The following is a 17,407-nucleotide window of genomic DNA, read 5'->3' as shown; positions in this document are numbered from 1 at the left end:
ATTAGATTACATTACAGTGTGGAAACAGGCCCTTCGGCCCAACAAGTCCACACCGACCCACCGAAGTGCAACTGACCCATACCCCTCCATTTACCCCTTACCTAACACTACGGGCAACTTAGCATGGCCAATTCACCTGACCTGCACATCTTTGGACTGTGGGAGGAAACCAGAGCACCCGGAGGAAACCCACACAGACATGGGGAGAACGTGCAAACTCCACACAGTCAGTCGCCTGAGGCAGGAATTGAACCCAGGTCTCTGGTGCTGTGAGGCAGCAGTGCTAACCACTGTGCCGCCCACTAACTCAAACCCTCCAATCATCCTTGTAAGTCTCTTTGCACCCTTACCAGTTTAATAACTTCCTCCCTATAGCAAGACCTGCAGAATTGCATGCAGTACTCAGAATGTGGCCTTACCAATGTCTTGCATGGCCATAACGTGACTTCCCAACTCCTATACGTAATGCTCTGACTGATGAAGGCAAGCGTGCCAAATGCCTTCTTTACCATCCTAACTATCTACATTAGACTCAAATATAGGCTTTTTTTTTAATATATTATCTGGATACTGCTTATCTCTCCTCTCAGGTAAGAGAGAATTTTAATGAAGATGCAAGTCATTTACATTCTCAGGAACACAAATGCAATCAAGCCTATCATTCTTTTACATCAGAAGCTTTGTCACATGAAAACATGTTATCAGAGTTAGGATCTTCTCATTAATTTGAACATCAAGTGTTTCCAAATGATCTAATTGAAGAGATTTATTTATTATTGCTCATTGTCATGGGGCAGTCAAGTTTTCAAATGATCTCTTCCACGAGTCTACAAATCTTAGCACAATGGAATAGAGTACATAGATTCATCCCCAAGCCTGAATTTTCATGTAGTCTTGTAATGCAAAACAGATGAAACAAACTTGTCCAAATACATGGATAGAATGTGATAGAAAGGTATCTTCATCCAACGGAGTTGCTAGGTGGAATGCATGGGGTTTGAGCAGAAGGTTTATGGAATCTAATCACAAAAGCATTCTTTTCTCTAGTCTGGTTCCATATTACTGCCTGGTTTATTACAACCCCTAAGTAGCAGGCTTGCTGGATGCTACAATGGTACAATAAGAGCTAATTTGCAAAAGTTGGCCAGATGTCCTATGTTTGCTGCCCTGAATTTCAGCTGCTTGATGCAAGCAGTATTTTAACAGGAATGAAAAGGTCAAAGGTGCAGCATATGGAAACTTCTCTTTAACAGCAGTGGAGAAAAGGGGAAGGAACACAACTTGGAAGCGTGACTTAGATGTGAACTCAGACTACTGATACAATAGACTTATTAATTCAACTTTATTAGGAAAACAATTGTCGAGCAGGTTCTTTCAAAAGATATCTTTTCAACGTTAACTCGATTAAAAGTCCTGGTCAAGCTCCTAAAATAAGTGCACTGACAAAACTGCAATATGCTTCTTCATGAAATTATAATTGTTCAAAATGATTAAAAATTCTGGGACACCTTAAAATTCCTAATTTTCAGACTGCAGGGATCAGAGTTTGAATACCTAAAATATGGCCTATTCCTGTTTATTTAAAGTAATTGCAAAGTTTAAAAACAATGGTACGATGAATAATTTGAATAAAACAGCAATTTTATTTCGAATTAGATGACCTAAACTAAAAGTCATTTGTAATTAGAAAGGTCAACTTGCTATTCCTGAAAAAAAAGTCCATCTCCAACCAACAGTTCCTTGAAATGAGTTGGGTTTGAAACTGTGAAGTAGAAAGAAAAATGCATCGAAACATTTCTGGTAGCACTTATTCAGTACTAAAGACACAAAAAGCATTGTTCTTGATCAGTGAATAGAACAGCTGCTAAAGTAAACATTTAGTGGATAATAGTGTTGGTTCCATCTCTTTTAGCTTTTGCAACATTAGGAATCAGCTGCTCCAAAAACATCAGCAGTGAAGTACAAATTATAGTATCCGGCAATTACCAATGATACACAGAAAAAAAACCTGGTCAGTTTGATTCAACGTAGCATACTATATAACTGTTCTCGTTGAAATCAGAGCATTTCTTCACTAATCATGCTAAATCCACACAGATTGCTAACAATGGTCATGATGCACAGCAGATTTATGCTTCCCCCTTCATCAGTGATGTGAGAGGAAAGATCACATGCACAGAATAGGAAATAGCAGTAGAAACAGATGCAGCATTCTTGCTGCAGAAAAGGAAGCTGTTCAGTGGAAAAAAGACAATCCCTTAGAGCAGCACATGGGATGTTTTAATTCAATACATAAACTCCTGGGAGATAATCCCCCTACCCGTGCCAGGCTTGGAGTTTGGAATAGTAACTCATGCAAGGCAGATGAGGAAGTTTTCGGCTGTAAAGAATGGAAGTCCATTGAGCTGGGGAGGGGGAGGAGACAGAAAAATGCTTTGTCAGAGCAGCTTCACTTCAGAATTTTGTGGGTTTCCAAAGACCTGAGTGGAACAGAAGACTGCACCGACTCCGTTCCTTAAATATCTACACAAACTATTAATGCTATAATATTGGTCAGGATCATGAATATCCACAAAGGCAGGTTATGGACTCAGAGGCCACTCTACTTGGTAGAACTCTTGAGACTTCGTACAAGTTAATTCGTGAAAGCTACAGTCCTGACAAAGCTTTCTACTAATGCAACAGATTTACTTTTGTACTATTCTGCATTTCTAACTTCTACATTTTCTCATAAAACACACTTGAAAATAATCCCTACAGTACAGAAAGCTGGTCATTCGGTCCACTGAGTCCACACCGATCCTATTCAAACCCACTTCCTTATCCTATCCCTGAAACCTTGCATTTTGCATGGCTAATCCACCTGGCTTGTACATGACGTATCCTACCTGCCGATCTTCCTTCCACCTATCCGTTCCACCCTCCTCTCTGACCTATCACCTTCATCCTCAACCTCATTCACCTATTGTACTCTTTGCTACCTTCGACCCAGCCCCACCGCCCTCCCATTTATCTCTCCACCCTGGAGGCTCCCTGCCTTCAGTCCTGATGAAGGACTTTTGTCCAAAACGTTGATTTTCTTGCTCCTCGGATGCTGTCTGACCTGCTTTGCTTTTCTAGCACCACTTTAATCTAGACTCTGATTTCCAGCATCAGCAGTCCTCACATTTGCCTTGTTCATCTCTGGACATACAATGACAATTTAGCATTGCCAATCCACCTAACTTGCACATCTTTGGACAGTGGGAGGAAACTGGAGCATCCAGAGGAAACCCACGCCGACATGGGGAGAATGTGCAAATTCCACACAGACAGGTACCCGAAGGTGGAATCAAACCCGGGTCCCTGGTGCTATGAGACAGCAGTGCTAACCACTAAGCCACCAAGTTTTGGCAGAGCTTTAAAATCTAAAAATATCAGGCATGTTTCCAAATGCCAGCTTGTAGACAAGTAAGAACTATGACAATACAGTATCCTGTGATGGAACTGGAACCTAAAAAGTACTAGTGCCATTTGCTTGCATCTGTTTCTAATTTTTATTCAGTTGCTGTTGCTACTTGTCACCTTCTTGCACAAAAGGCAATCCACTGAACAATTCAGCTGGTTGCCAGAAGTTGTAAACCAGGTCTCCAACATATCCGAAAGGTATCAACGGTGGCTTTTTAATATTTGCCTTAGAAAGTGTAAAGAATTCAAAGGAGCTAGAGAAACCAGACTCAAAATGAATTCAAGGTGAACCACAACATATGGCCAACTGGGGAGCAGTGGAATACATTGTGTTTTTGGGGGGCGCATTGGGTGGAGTTAAGGCCATCTGGCCTCTTGAGCCTGCTGAACCATCTAATGTGGTCATAACTAAATTCTGTTTCCTGACTGACTCTATTAAACCTCAACTCCTTCTGGATCAAAATTCTATCTCCCTCAGTCTTGCATATGTGGAACGACTCAGCCTATAGTGCTCTCCAAGTAAGAGAATTCCAAACACTGACTATTGTCAGTGAAGAACCTCTTCCTCATCTCTGCCTTAAATGGCAGGCCACCAATCTTTTAACTGGGTCCTTTGGTTCTATATTCCCCCATGAGGAGAAACATCCACTCTGCTGAATTAACTCACTCCATTAATGTTTTGTTCATCATTTCGAGTCAGGACCACAAAATTAGAAAGGTCAGGTAGTGGTCATTCAGAACACTCTTCTAGTGACAGAATGTAGAACAATCGAACTCATGCTGTTCCCTATTCTTCCTTCCCCACTTGACCTATAAAATATTGAATAGGAAACGGATTATAAAATGCAATTCACCAATACAGAAAACTAGAGGTATAACTCCAAGTTCAAACCTGAGAAAAAATTAGCAATGCTAAGAAAGGAATTACTTTATAAACCTGGAGAAGTTTCCAGCATCAAAAATCTAAAAAGGATTGCTTTTGCAAGCTGATAACCTTAACTAACTCTCGGGGGCAGAAAACATTGCAAAGTAAGAAAAGCACATTACCCTTTGCAGAAATTATATACTTTAATTTGCTGGTGAGGTAATAAATGGGCTATAACTATCAGGAATCTCTCCTGGGTCCTTCATACCCAGGAGATGGGCGGACAGACTGAATGAAAAGCAAAGTACAAAATTCTATACTTGGGGTTGAGACATATACTTGAAATGTGGATGACTGCAATTTCGCTACACTATTAATAGACAGCATTTCAATAAAAGTTAAGAAAAATGTACCTTTGTACCAGGCTGGCTAAATATTAGTCAGCTGTAAAGTGGGAACACAAGCTTCCAAATGCAGTTTTACCATGTGTGGATTATTATTACTCTGTCTGTACATATACCACATCATTAAAATGAAGTGTGTTCGAGAGATCAAGTTTCTGCTATTTGAAGACTGGGAGAAATGCTCAGGACTTTCAATCTCCAATAGAAATAGAGACAGCCATTGTGAAACAGGCAAGCCATGGCCATTAACTCCTAACTGAACTCAGGTTACAAAATTAACAAAAAGGAAACAAAAGACAGCAGATGGTGAAAATCTGGCAAGAATGGACATTCTGGAAACTGACAATAGGTGAGGCTGCAACTGTGCAGGGATCAGCAAAGTTTTAGTCTGAATTACACTCAAAGCCAAATTAGGTTTTTGATAGCAGATTTGGACCTATACTGGAACTTACGTCCTCTCCACAGATGCTGCGGAGTTGGCTGGGTGTAATCATCATTTTCCACCTCCGTTTCCAATTAGAAAATGCTGAGCAGGCTACCTTTGACAGTAACACAACTGACAGGAAGCAAAGCTTGGTTTTATTCTTGACAAACAAACATCTTTAGCGTGGAGGCATGTGATTAAATTTAAAATGCCATGGCTAAAGTATTACTTAGGCAAGGAAAGAAATGCACAGTAATGGATAGGGCACCCAGTAGGCATTTTCTTCACCAAGGTTATATTTTCTATTTGACTTTAGCAAAAAGAACACTGGATATGAGAAAGGCTGTCAAACAAATTGTTGATCTTGTTTCCAAGCCAGTTGACTTTTACCATTCAGAGCTGGTCAGTATACAGTTCTGAACTGTACTTTTTGATCAACAGCTGTGAAACTCATTGTTTATGATGTTTTGTTCTTATTTTTTAACAAAAGAACAAATTACAAATGTTAATTTGTGTGTCCTCTCATTCACTTAATTAATAGTTAATTGATCGATTTGAATGAGTAAAATATAAAATGAAGGTGGCCGGTCAGCTTTCTCAGATCTTTCCTGTCATTCAAAGCAAATAAGAGTCTGCCTTCACACTCCACCTAATCACCACTGTGCCCTGATGTCCATTCAGCTGTCTTTGCTTCATAGTCCAGATACTCATACTCAGGAAAAGTGTATATTGCTGTCATTCTTCAAACCTTCAATTGGAAAAAGAATGGACCAAATTTCCATCACACTTCGTATGAAAAAAAAAACTACCTCTTGATTTCACCCATATATGATCTGGCTTTAATGCTAAGATGAGTAGCATCTCACATTGCTGCTTCCCCCCCCCCTCTCAATAGCGTTTCTCTGTATCTAACTTATTAAATTCCTCATTTTAAGTACCTTGATTAAATCACCCAGTCAACCTTGTCTATATTTATGTGGAAAGCTGGTGAGGGATTGCAACTTCAGGGAGTTAACGTGCGTTATAAATATTTTGAACGAATTACCTCATCCTTTAGTTGACTATTTTCATTCAACAGTTTCTTATTTTCAATCTCCACCTCTGTTTTACTCGTCTCTAGCACCTGTTGCTTTGTTTGAAGTTCAGAGAGCTTCACTTCAAAATCTGCTTCTTTCTTCCTTATTTCCACTTGTAGTTCATGCCGAGTGGTCAACTCCGAATCAAGCTGTTTCAAAACCAAAAATACTTATTACAGGCAGAATACAGCATTATACAGCACAGGAGACCATTCAGCCAATGACATCTGTGGCACCTCTTTGGTGAAACTACAAAATGAATTCAGTGCCATAGAAAGGGGTTAACACCAAAACGTTATCACTTTTCAAGACAGACATCGATATAGCCTGTGGCTCAAGGGATGAAATGTTAATAGTTTTGTGGAGGATCATTATGAATGGCATAGCAGGCTTGAGGGTGTTGAATGACCTATTCCTGCTCCTATCACTCAAATCAACTTCTGTATCCGCATTGCAGTTTATAAAAATTAAAAGGAAAATTATATGGAATGGGCACACTGAATGGGAAGAGAATTAGGACAAATTTGTGGGGGAGCTACATAATCGTCAGACAGCATATGGAACTGATCACTATTGAACAAAAGATTTATGAGCAATTACCCAAACCTGTTGTTAATATAATGACTGACATATCTTTAGCACTGTTAATTTCCCAAGGCATTTCACAGGAGTGTTATTAAACAAATTGAAACAGCAAGTCATAGAAGAGGACATTACATCAAGTGACCAGAATCTTGGCCAAACAGGTAGATCTTAAGAAGTATATTAAAGGATGGAAGTGAAGTAAAAAGACAGTGAGATGTTGCATTGGAATTCCAGAGCTGCAAGTCTAAGTAGCTGCAGGCAAGGCCACCAATGGTGCAGCAACCATTACAGATGCACACAGGGTCAGAATTAGATAATCTTAGACATCACGGAAGGTTATGGGGTTGGAAGAGATTGGAGACAGCTTAGGAAGGAGCAATGCCTAGAGAAATGTGAAAGCAAGGAGAATTCTAACATCAAGCCGTTTGTTTACCAGAAGTTGAGAAAATTCAGCATGACAGTGAGTACCTTTGCCAACTTTTATAGGTGCGCCAGAGAGCATTCTGTCTGGATGCATCACTACCTGGTATGGCAACTGTACCATTCAAGATCGGGGACGGTTACAGAGAGTGGTGAACTCAGCTCAGACAATCACAAAGGCCAACTTCCCATCTGTAGAATCCATCTACCAGGCCCACTGTCAAGGAAAGGCCGCCAACATTCTCAAACATCCATCCCATCCTGGCAATGCTTTTCTGCAGCCTCTACCATCAGGGAGAAGGTACAGAAGCCTGTACACATGCACAAGCCGGTTTTGAAACAGTTTCTACCCTACTGTTGTTAGAGTACTGAATGGACTCTCAAACTCTTAGCATTCACCTGTACCTGTGTTTTTGTTTTTGCCGCTGTTAACCTATTATTTACCTATGCTACTTAACTCTGTGATCTGCCTGTAGTGCTCACAAGACAAAGCTTTTCACTGTGCCTTGGTACACGTGACAATTAATTCAATTCAAGTATAGCAAGTAATTATCAAGGTTCATGGAACACCATCTTTTATGATGAGAGGAATTTATCATGGAAGTAAAGTTAAACTGGGCAGTGATTAGATCATATCTCAAATTGTGTGCGCAGATTTGGTCTTCTTACTTAAGGAAGGCTATAAATATACTGGCGTGGATTAAGGAGAATTAACAGGTTGATAACTTAAAAGAGGGCGTCGTCTCAGGAGGAAAGGTTGGACAGGTGCGTCTGGTTTCCACTGGAGTATAGAAAAATGAGTGGTGTCCTGATTGAACGACAAAAGCTCCTGAACAGTCTTGACAAGATCGATGTGGAAAAGAGGTTTCCTCTTAGACACTCTGGAACTGGGGGACACTTTAAAAATTAGGGATTTCGCTTTTAGGACAATCCAGGGAAATCTTTTTTTCTCTCATAGGGCTGCAACTTTCGAACAGTCTACCTCAGAAGGTGACAAAGGTGACATCACAATTTTTTGTTAGGGAGGAGTTAGTTCTAATGTTTGTTAGTCAAGGGAATCAAAGGTAATCCGAGGTAAATGGCCTTATTAAACGGCAGAGCAGACTTGATGGGGCTGAATAACTTACTTCTACTCCAAATTTATATATTTTTTTTGACTGAAGAACTGTAAATGTTATACCCTTACTCAAAAACAGGCAATTATATGCTGCTGGTTCAATACAGGCAGAGGGAAGTCGTTGGAAACAATAAACTCAGAAAAATTAATCATCAGCACTCAAAGCCAATTTCAGAATTAAAACATAAAAATTCAGGGACGGTGCAGGAATGATGTAGATCAGAATCATCTTCTAGTGGAGTTACAGAGGTCAGTCAGATTTATGCTGGCACTGGCAACTAAATTAATTTCTTAAAAATAACAATGCTGTATGCTATTTCCTAAGCACAGCTACAATTAACCTTTTGCTGCAAAATTGTTAAATGGAAACATTTTTATACAACTGTCAGTGGTCAGCTCATTGAGTTTTCTGACAGGCACTTTATTAAAAACTAAACCATTTGACATCTCTGTGGCTGGCTCTGAGTAGACCTGTCTATCACAAGTCGCCATGTATATCTTCAAAAGCAAATTAACTTTTTTTGCTGACTTACCTTTTTTTCCAATTCTGCAGCTTTGGTTTCACTGATTTGCACTTTGGTTTTGTCAATCATGTTGTCTGCAAAATAAACCCATCAAAAGATTATCAGGCCCTTCTAATCTGAAGACTTTGCTGTTCCAGAATTGAAACAACGCACAGAAGAAATATATTTTTACACTTATACAATATCTTATTTCATTGTATGACTCTCAATACAGTGTACAGGTGACTATCCAGCCAAAATTAGTCACAGAAAGACTATCGGAAGTATATTTACCTATTAAATGTTCCACATCCACAGAGACTTTTCTACATTTGAAGTCTGGGTCAGCTCCATTTTTCTGTAGGACTACCTGAGACACACATTCGTCTAAAAGCTTGTAATACTGTGGCCTGAAAAAAAAAGTACATTTAAAATAAAAAGCATTCCTTGTCAAGGTTCAACACTTAAAACAAAAAGGAAATAACCATTGGTTTAGTTTAGGTATTAGCCATGACACCCCTCACACTCAAGTGGCTGAAAGTTCAAGCACAGGGTGAAATTTGTCAACGAAATTTTGGCCGACACTTCTATACTGTGAACTGAAGGAATGCTGTATTGTTGAAACTACCTCCGTTCAGATGAGACATAAATGCAGACCATGCCTGACACTCAGTTTGAGCTTGTGTGGTACTATTTCAACAGCAGCTACCCATCATTCTGTGATCGCCTGCTGAATATTTATCTCTTAACCAACAGCAATGAAACAGATCATCAGGTCATTTTCTCAAAGCTTTCTTTGTGAAAGCTTGCTGCGTGCAAATTGGTTGCAGCATTTCCTACGTTATAACAATGAAACCAGTTCATAATACATTAGTTATAAGGCACTTTTCATAATTTCTGGATTTCCCAAAATGCTATAAAAATACAAAGTTTTTCTTCCTCGGTTTGCAGCATTTTACACTTTTTAGTCTGCAATACTAAAAAACATGCACTTTCAAACCCCTATTCAAATTAGCCATTTTCCAGAAAAGGTTAGGGGACTGAATGGCCAATTTCTGCTTCTTTGTCTCTGGACTACTAATGACTTTTGTTACCAACTTGCAAAAATAAACAGTGAATACAGCAGTACTAAGTGGTGGTAACGAATGAATTACGGAGGAAAAGGATCCACTACTAGCTTTAATTGTTAACCTTTTGACCTCTCCATTAGTCAGTGCCTCATGGCTGAGAGTTAACAGCAACATGCATGGCAGCTTCCGGTCCTCTACTTCAACAAATGTCTAAACATTAGTCTCTACTATCAACAGAAATCCAGAAAATCCTGCTTTTAAAGATTCCAATCTGCCAAGCTATTAGAAGATTTGTAGTTTTATAAGCCAGGTTTCATCCTTTAATATAGTGGAAACGGACAATGAGTGGCTTGGGAAGAATGGTGGAATAATGGTGCTGTCGCTGGACTAGTGATACAGAGGTCCAGGGTCAATGCTCTCAGACCACATGTTTGAATCTCACCATAACTACTGGTGAATATCAGATTAAATTAAAAATCAGAATTGAAAGGTAGTATCATGTGGTAGAAAATAACTGTTGCAAAAAATCATGTCATTAGGGAAAGAAATCTGCTGTCCTCATCTAGTCTGGCTTAGGTGCAAACTCCAGATCCACAGAAACAAGGTTGACTCGAACTCTTGCCCTGTCCTTCAACATGGCCCAGCAGGTTACTCAGCTTAAAGGTAATGAGGGATGAGCAACAAATGCTCACTCAGTAAAACCGATATCCCATGAAAGAATTAAAACTCTATTTTCTTTATCAAATGAAGACTGGGATGAAAGGTAAAACACTTAAGTATCAACCAGAGTTGTTCTTCGTGAACAGGGTGTAACAAACCTGGCTGCAAAATGAAGCTGGGCTGAGGCATTTTCACTGCTCAGGCACTTTTTCTAATATATACATGTGGACTGCAGTAGCTCAAGAAGACAGCTCACTACCATCCTCCCAAGGGCACCTAGGGATTGCAATAAATGTTCACCAGTCAGCAATGCCCACTTCCCATGAGGGAATTTAAAAAAAAAACTCATCCTCCCACCAATCCCACTGAACCACATCCAAGAATGTAGTAGCACCTTCAGGAGTTACAGAAGCAAGGAACAAAGGAAATGTTAATATTCTTCATCAAGCTTTTGCTTAAAAAAAGTCAATAACTTAATTGATGAACCCAAGTTGACACATGCACCTATAAACATTCAGAAGAATGAGGAATTCACAGGCCAAGCTGAATGGCCAATCAAACCTTTGCTACCTTCATGTTTATGGGGCCCACATTGAAAATTGTAACAGCAGGGATTTTCAACAAAGACAAGATTGCATTAAACCTGTTCAGTTACATACTCATCAGCAACATATAGAACATTCACAACTTATAGGATAAGCTGCATGGTTTAATGGAAACTGAAAAAGCTTCTCTTTTCACTCAGCAACAAAGTCATTTTTCAAACAGGCAACAAGAACATAAAAACATTATACGTATTATGCCTGAATTTCTGAAAATTATAATAAACTTTACAAATTCCTAGGTCCACATTTATAATGGAAACTGCTGTCATACTGTAATTACAAACTCCCATCCAGAAGAGAGAGTACAATGTCAACACTGGTTGGTGGGTGTAATTACATCATGACACATTTACATTGACTTTTTTGTTCTGAGCGTGTGACATATTACAACGATAATATAAAGAGAAAAGAACTGAATGCACAATGCAAAAGCAAAGACTGAATTATGCTTTCATGCTCCGTTTAAATTATCCCTGTTCTCTAATTGCTCCTGTTGAAGACTGCTCCTGTGTTCCACATTCAATGTACAAAGTCGTAGTTTTGCTACGAAGACATAATATCTGACATGATACAAAATTCTTATTCCCAGTGTCTAAGATCCATATACATCCAAAGAGTCACTTTGCTGCACGGTGGCTAATTAAACGATTTGTTAACTGAATGGATGAAGCATAATCACAAACAGTATTTTGTTTAGAATAGCCACAAACGTTTGAGCGTGCCTCCTACACTATTAAACAACTGGACCCTATGCCTTTTGGGTATCAAGATTCTCCTGTAATAAATGCAGCACTCTGCTTGGTTTCTCAAAGTTTAGAATGGAATCACGGTGAACATCATTATCCGCATTACAATGCGAGACATTCACACAATAGCTGGTAATAGACCAGCTGGAATTACAAAGAATATACAGCACAGAAACAGGACACCTTGCCATTCCTCATGCCCGCTCCGCCAGTCTGATCAGCTGTGGCTCATTTCGTAGTCAGAGATTTTACGTTCAAATCTCCACCAGAACTTCAATGCAAAAATTGTCAGCAATTCACCATTATCCTTTAATTTTAGCTCAACTGCTTCTTATGGTAGTGAATCACACATAGCTTCCACTGTGGGAAAAGAAATTTATTCAGAATTCTCAAATGAATTTATTGGTGATTATTTTGAATTTATGATGTTTTTCTTTTCCATTTCCAAGAAAAGGTGGACTTGCTACAGAAAGAATGCAGTGAAGATATATCAGACCAAGCCCTGGGAAGGTGAAATTAGGGGTATTGGTGGTGACAGCTCGGTGTTGGGTATACAGAGGATGACAAAGCACAAGGTGGCATTGTAGGACAAATATTCTGGCAATGCCTCCCAAGTGGGGTAAGGAGGGAAAGACTGAACAAGTATGAACAACAAAAAATTGGATTGGGGAAGAAATGGCAAAAAAAGGACAACATTAATAGTTCTTCACTTAAATTTGCATAGTACTCAGAAAAAATAAATGAATCAACATCACAAAAGAGAGATTATTGAGCATGATCTTCTAACCATTACAGAGACACTGTTACAAGATGATCAAAGCTAGGAACTAATCATTCAGGGATATGTGACTTTTCGAAAGGACAGATAGGGAGGAATGTCTGAAGGGGTAACGTTGTTAGTGTGAGATGCAATAAATACATCATAAAGAATAAATTTTGGATTGGATGAAGTAGGCTTCATATGGGTGGAGATACAAAATAAGGTGAAGCTGGGCATAGTCTATTTATGCCCTTACAATAGCTAGGCTGTAAGGCAGAGGATAAATAAGGAGATAATGAGGAATGTAAAAAAGGCAACACAACTATTATGGGTGGCTTTAATCAATGTCTAGATCAGGATAATTAGACTGGCAGATGGATGAATTCATACAATATATTCAGGTTACTTTCCCAGAACAATACATGATGGACTCAAACACAGTCAGTCAATCTAAAATAGCCTGATGTTTCCATGATCTGCAATTTGATATCTTCTTTACTACCTACGTGAAAGATATCTATCAGGCCACATTCAGTTCTTTCTTTAATGAACAAAATGCTGGTTGCTATAATGTCTATTTTGCACCATCCATTTGGATTTTTTGTTGCAGTTTATGCAGTGAATCTGGTACAGCCACGTATATAAATGGCCCACCTGGTAATCAAACGAATCCCTGAGAGAGAGAGAAAAAAAAAATCAGCTTCATTTAGAAAAAACTCAGACAAATTCCCCAAGGCAATCAAGCAGATTCACAAATCCCCATATTCCCAGTGAATCCATGACTTGCCCTCTATGACATTAACCAGCTCCAGAGATTAGATGGTACACATAGGAACACTCCTTGCAAAATAAGACAGAGGATACAGGCAGACTGGAGAGCTGGACAGATGACAGTTAATGTGGAGAAATAAGAAGTGGGGAGGGGCACATTCTGGAAAAAAAGAGCAAGGAGAGTCCAATTGAGTGGCACATTCTTAGAACAGGTGCAAGAAGAGACAGAACTGGGAGCTCACATACAGAAATCTTTGAAGGTAGCCAAACAAGTTAACTGACAAAAAAAGCATGCGTGACCTTGGGCATTCTAAGTAGAAGCTCAGAGCATAAAAGAAAGGAAACTGTGCTGAACATGCATAAATCTATTATTAGACATCAGCTGCAGATTTGCAGCCTTTTCTGAGCAATAACATCAGGAGAAGATGCGAGATGGTAAAGAAATTAACTAGAAAGTTACCAGTTCATATGGAGAGAGTAGTTTAAGGTTGGTCTTCGGCATGCACAGAAGTGTAAGGAGAGATGAAACACAAGTGTTAAATTAGGAGAGGTTTTCACAGAGTAAACAAGAAACAATAACTTTATATGATTGAAACGTTGACAACCAAACAGCATAGAACTATGGTAACTTGCAAACATATGACAGGGAAAGCCAGAAGAATTTATTTTTCCACAACTCATTATGATCTGGAAAGTATCACCTGAAAAGGTGGTGGAATTCTTTTTTCATCTTTTCCTGGGATATGACATCACAAACAAAGCCAACATCATTTATCTGAAATATCAACACCCTTCCTCCCCCGGCACTCCAATTCCCTCCCCTGACTATTACATAAATGCTGCCCCCTCTACATTCACTTCAGCTCTCAAAGACTCATCTAGATTAGAAATGCTAGCTTGCTCTCTCCATGCATGCTGCCTGATGTACTGTGACCTACAGCATTTTTGCTTTCAATTATTGCCTCTCCCTAATTGCCCTTGAACTGATTGGCTTATTAGGCCATTTGAAAAGGCAGGTAAGAATCTACCACATTACTGTGGGTCTGGAATTGCCTGTAGGGCAGATCAGGTAAGGCTGGCAGATTTCTTTTCTAAAAATGCAACAGCAAATCATGTGGCATGCTATAACAGTCAAAGTCAGTTATCATAACCACCATCACTGAGACTAGATTTATAGAACATAGAACGTTACATCGCAGTACAGGCCCTTCGGCCTTCGATGTTGTGCCAATTTGTGAAATTAATCTAATGCCCATCTAACCTACATCATTCCATTATTATCCATATGTATGTCCAATGCCCTTCACATTGGCAAGTCTACTATTGTTGCAGGCAGGCTGCTCCCATACTACTCTGAGTGAAGGGATTACTTGCGATATTTGTCCTAAATTTATCACCCCTCAATTTAAAGCTTTGTCCCCTTGTGCTAGCCTTCACCATCCGAGGAAAAAGGCTCTCACTGTCCACCCTATCTCACCCTCTGATTATCTTATACATCTCAATAAGTTACGTCTCAACCTTCTCTCTAACGAAAACAGCCCCAATTCCCTCAGCCTTTCCTCCTAAGGCCCTCCTTCCATACCAAGCAACATCCTAGTAAGTCTCCTCTGAACCCTTTCCGAAGCGTCCACATCCTTCCTTCTTGCAGTGACCAGGACTGTACGCAATACTCCAGGTGCGGCCTTACCAGTGTCTTGTACAGCTGAAGCATGACCTCGTAGCTCCGAAACTCAATTTCCTGCCAATAAATGCCAACAGACCATATGCCTTCTTAACAACCCTATCAACCTGGGTGGCAACTTTCAGGGATTTATGCACCTGGATACTGAGATTTTTCTGTACATCTACACTGCCAAGAATTTTACCATCAGCCAGTACTCTGCCTTCCTGTTATTTCTTCCGAAGTGAACTACCTCACACTTTTCCATATTAAACTCCATTTGCCACTTCTCTGCACAGCTCTGCATCTTACCTATGTAACCCACATCATCCTTCGGCACTATCCACAACCCTGTCTACCTAAGTGTCAGTCTGCAAATTTACTAACCCATCCTTCTACGCCCAACTCCAGATCATTTATAAAAATGACAAACTGCAAAGGCTCCAAAACAGATCCTTGCGGCACAACACTGTTAACAGAGTTCCAGGATGAACATTTCCCAACAACCCCTACCCTTTGTCTTCTTTCAGCTAGCCAATTTCTGATCCAACTCATTAAAACACCTTTAATCCTGAAACTCTATTTTATGCAACAGCCTACCATGTGGAACCTTATCAAACGCCTAATGAAGTTCATATACACCACATCAACCGATTTACCATCATCCACCTGTTTGTTACCTTCTCGAAGAACTCAATAACGTCAGTTAGGCACGACCTATCCTTCGCAAAACCATGTTGACTACCTTACTCACAACCAAAGTAAGACTCACTGGCCTATAATTACCAGGGTTGTCTAGACTCCCCTTCTTAAACAAGGGAACATTTGCCATCCTCCAGTTTTCTGGCACTACTCCTGTTGACAATGATGATAAAGATCAAAGCCAAAGGCTCTGCAATCTCCTCCCTGGTTTCCCAGAGAATCTGAGGATAAATCCCATTCTGGCACAGGGGTCGTATCTATTTTCAGATCTTCCAAAATTGTTAAAACCTCCTAGTTGTCAACCTCAAACTCATCTAATCTTGTAGCCTGTACCTCTATTCTCAATAACGTTGCCCTTTTCCAATGTGAATACTGATGAAAAGCATTAAGTACTTCCCATAGGTCCTCAGATTCCACACACAACTTCCCACTACTGCATTTGATTGGCCCGAATTGTACTCTAGTCATTCTTTTATTCCTGATATACCAAGAGAAGGCCTTAGGGTTTTCCTTGATCCTATCCACCAACAACTTCTCATGTTCCCTCCCAGCTCTTCTTAGCCTTCTCTTTCGATCTTTTCTAAGTAACTTATAACTCTCAAGCCCCCTCTGAGCCTTCATGCTTCATCCTAACATAAGCCTTCTTCTTCCGCTTGACCAAAGCTTCAACTTGGCTGGAAATGTGTTGCTGGAAAAGCGCAGCAGGTCAGGCAGCATCCAGGGAACAGGAGAATCGACGTTTCAGGCATAAGCCCTTCTTCAGGAATCCTGAAGAAGGGCTTATGCCCGAAACGTCGATTCTCCTGTTCCCTGGATGCTGCCTGACCTGCTGCGCTTTTCCAGCAACACATTTCCAGCTCTGATCTACAGCATCTGCAGACCTCACTTTCTCCTCAAAGCTTCAACTTCTTTACTAAACCATGCTCCCTCTCTTGACAACTACCTCCTTGCCTGATAAGTATACACTGATCAAGGATCTGCAGTAGGTGTTCCTTGAATAAGCTCCACATTTCAAGTGTGTCCACCCCTGCAGTTTCCTTCCCCATCCTATGCATCCTAAATCTTGCCTAACTGCATCATAATTGCTGGAGACCAGAGTTGAAAAGTGTGGTGCTGGAAAAACACAGCAGGCCAGGCAGCATCCGAGGAACAGGAGAATCGACATTTCGGGCATAAGCCCTTCTTCAGGAATGATGCTGGTGTGCCAAGTGGGCTGAGATAAAAAGGTAGGGGGGAGGGGCGCTGGGAATACGATAGATGGAAGGAGGTGAGGGAGAGGGTGATAGGCCGGAGAGGGGGTGGGGGCTGTAATACTGCCCCTGATTAACAATGTCACACGCACCCTTTTATCATTTTCTCTATTCTTACTGAAAGATCTAAATCTCAGAATCTGCAAGAACCAATCCTGTCCCTCCTCTAGTCATGTCTCTGAAATGGCCACAACATCCAAATCCCAGGTACCGACCTATGCTGCAAGTTCACTCACCTTATTCCAGATTTATAGTCCCGATTTACTAATTGAAATGAAATTCCACCAACAGTTGTGGTGGGATATGAACCCAGAACCCCAAAAGTACATGCAAATGAAAGAC

The 17,407-nt window shown here is 40.2% G+C and overlaps 1 protein-coding gene across 1 annotated transcript in view; it reads right to left on the bottom strand.

Moving 5' to 3' along the window:
• The window catches only part of LOC122556419 (protein diaphanous homolog 1-like), a 350,992-nt gene that overhangs the window by 208,219 nt on the left and 125,366 nt on the right, over nt 1-17,407 (bottom strand). The window contains 3 exon segments of the mRNA XM_043703032.1: nt 6,186-6,365; nt 8,872-8,936; nt 9,136-9,251. Of these exon segments, the coding sequence (XP_043558967.1) occupies nt 6,186-6,365; nt 8,872-8,936; nt 9,136-9,251 (361 nt within the window).

This window comes from Chiloscyllium plagiosum, chromosome 14 (genome assembly GCF_004010195.1).
Source record: "Chiloscyllium plagiosum isolate BGI_BamShark_2017 chromosome 14, ASM401019v2, whole genome shotgun sequence".
NCBI lineage: Eukaryota > Metazoa > Chordata > Chondrichthyes > Orectolobiformes > Hemiscylliidae > Chiloscyllium > Chiloscyllium plagiosum.
This window is presented reverse-complemented; position numbering and strand designations above follow the sequence as displayed.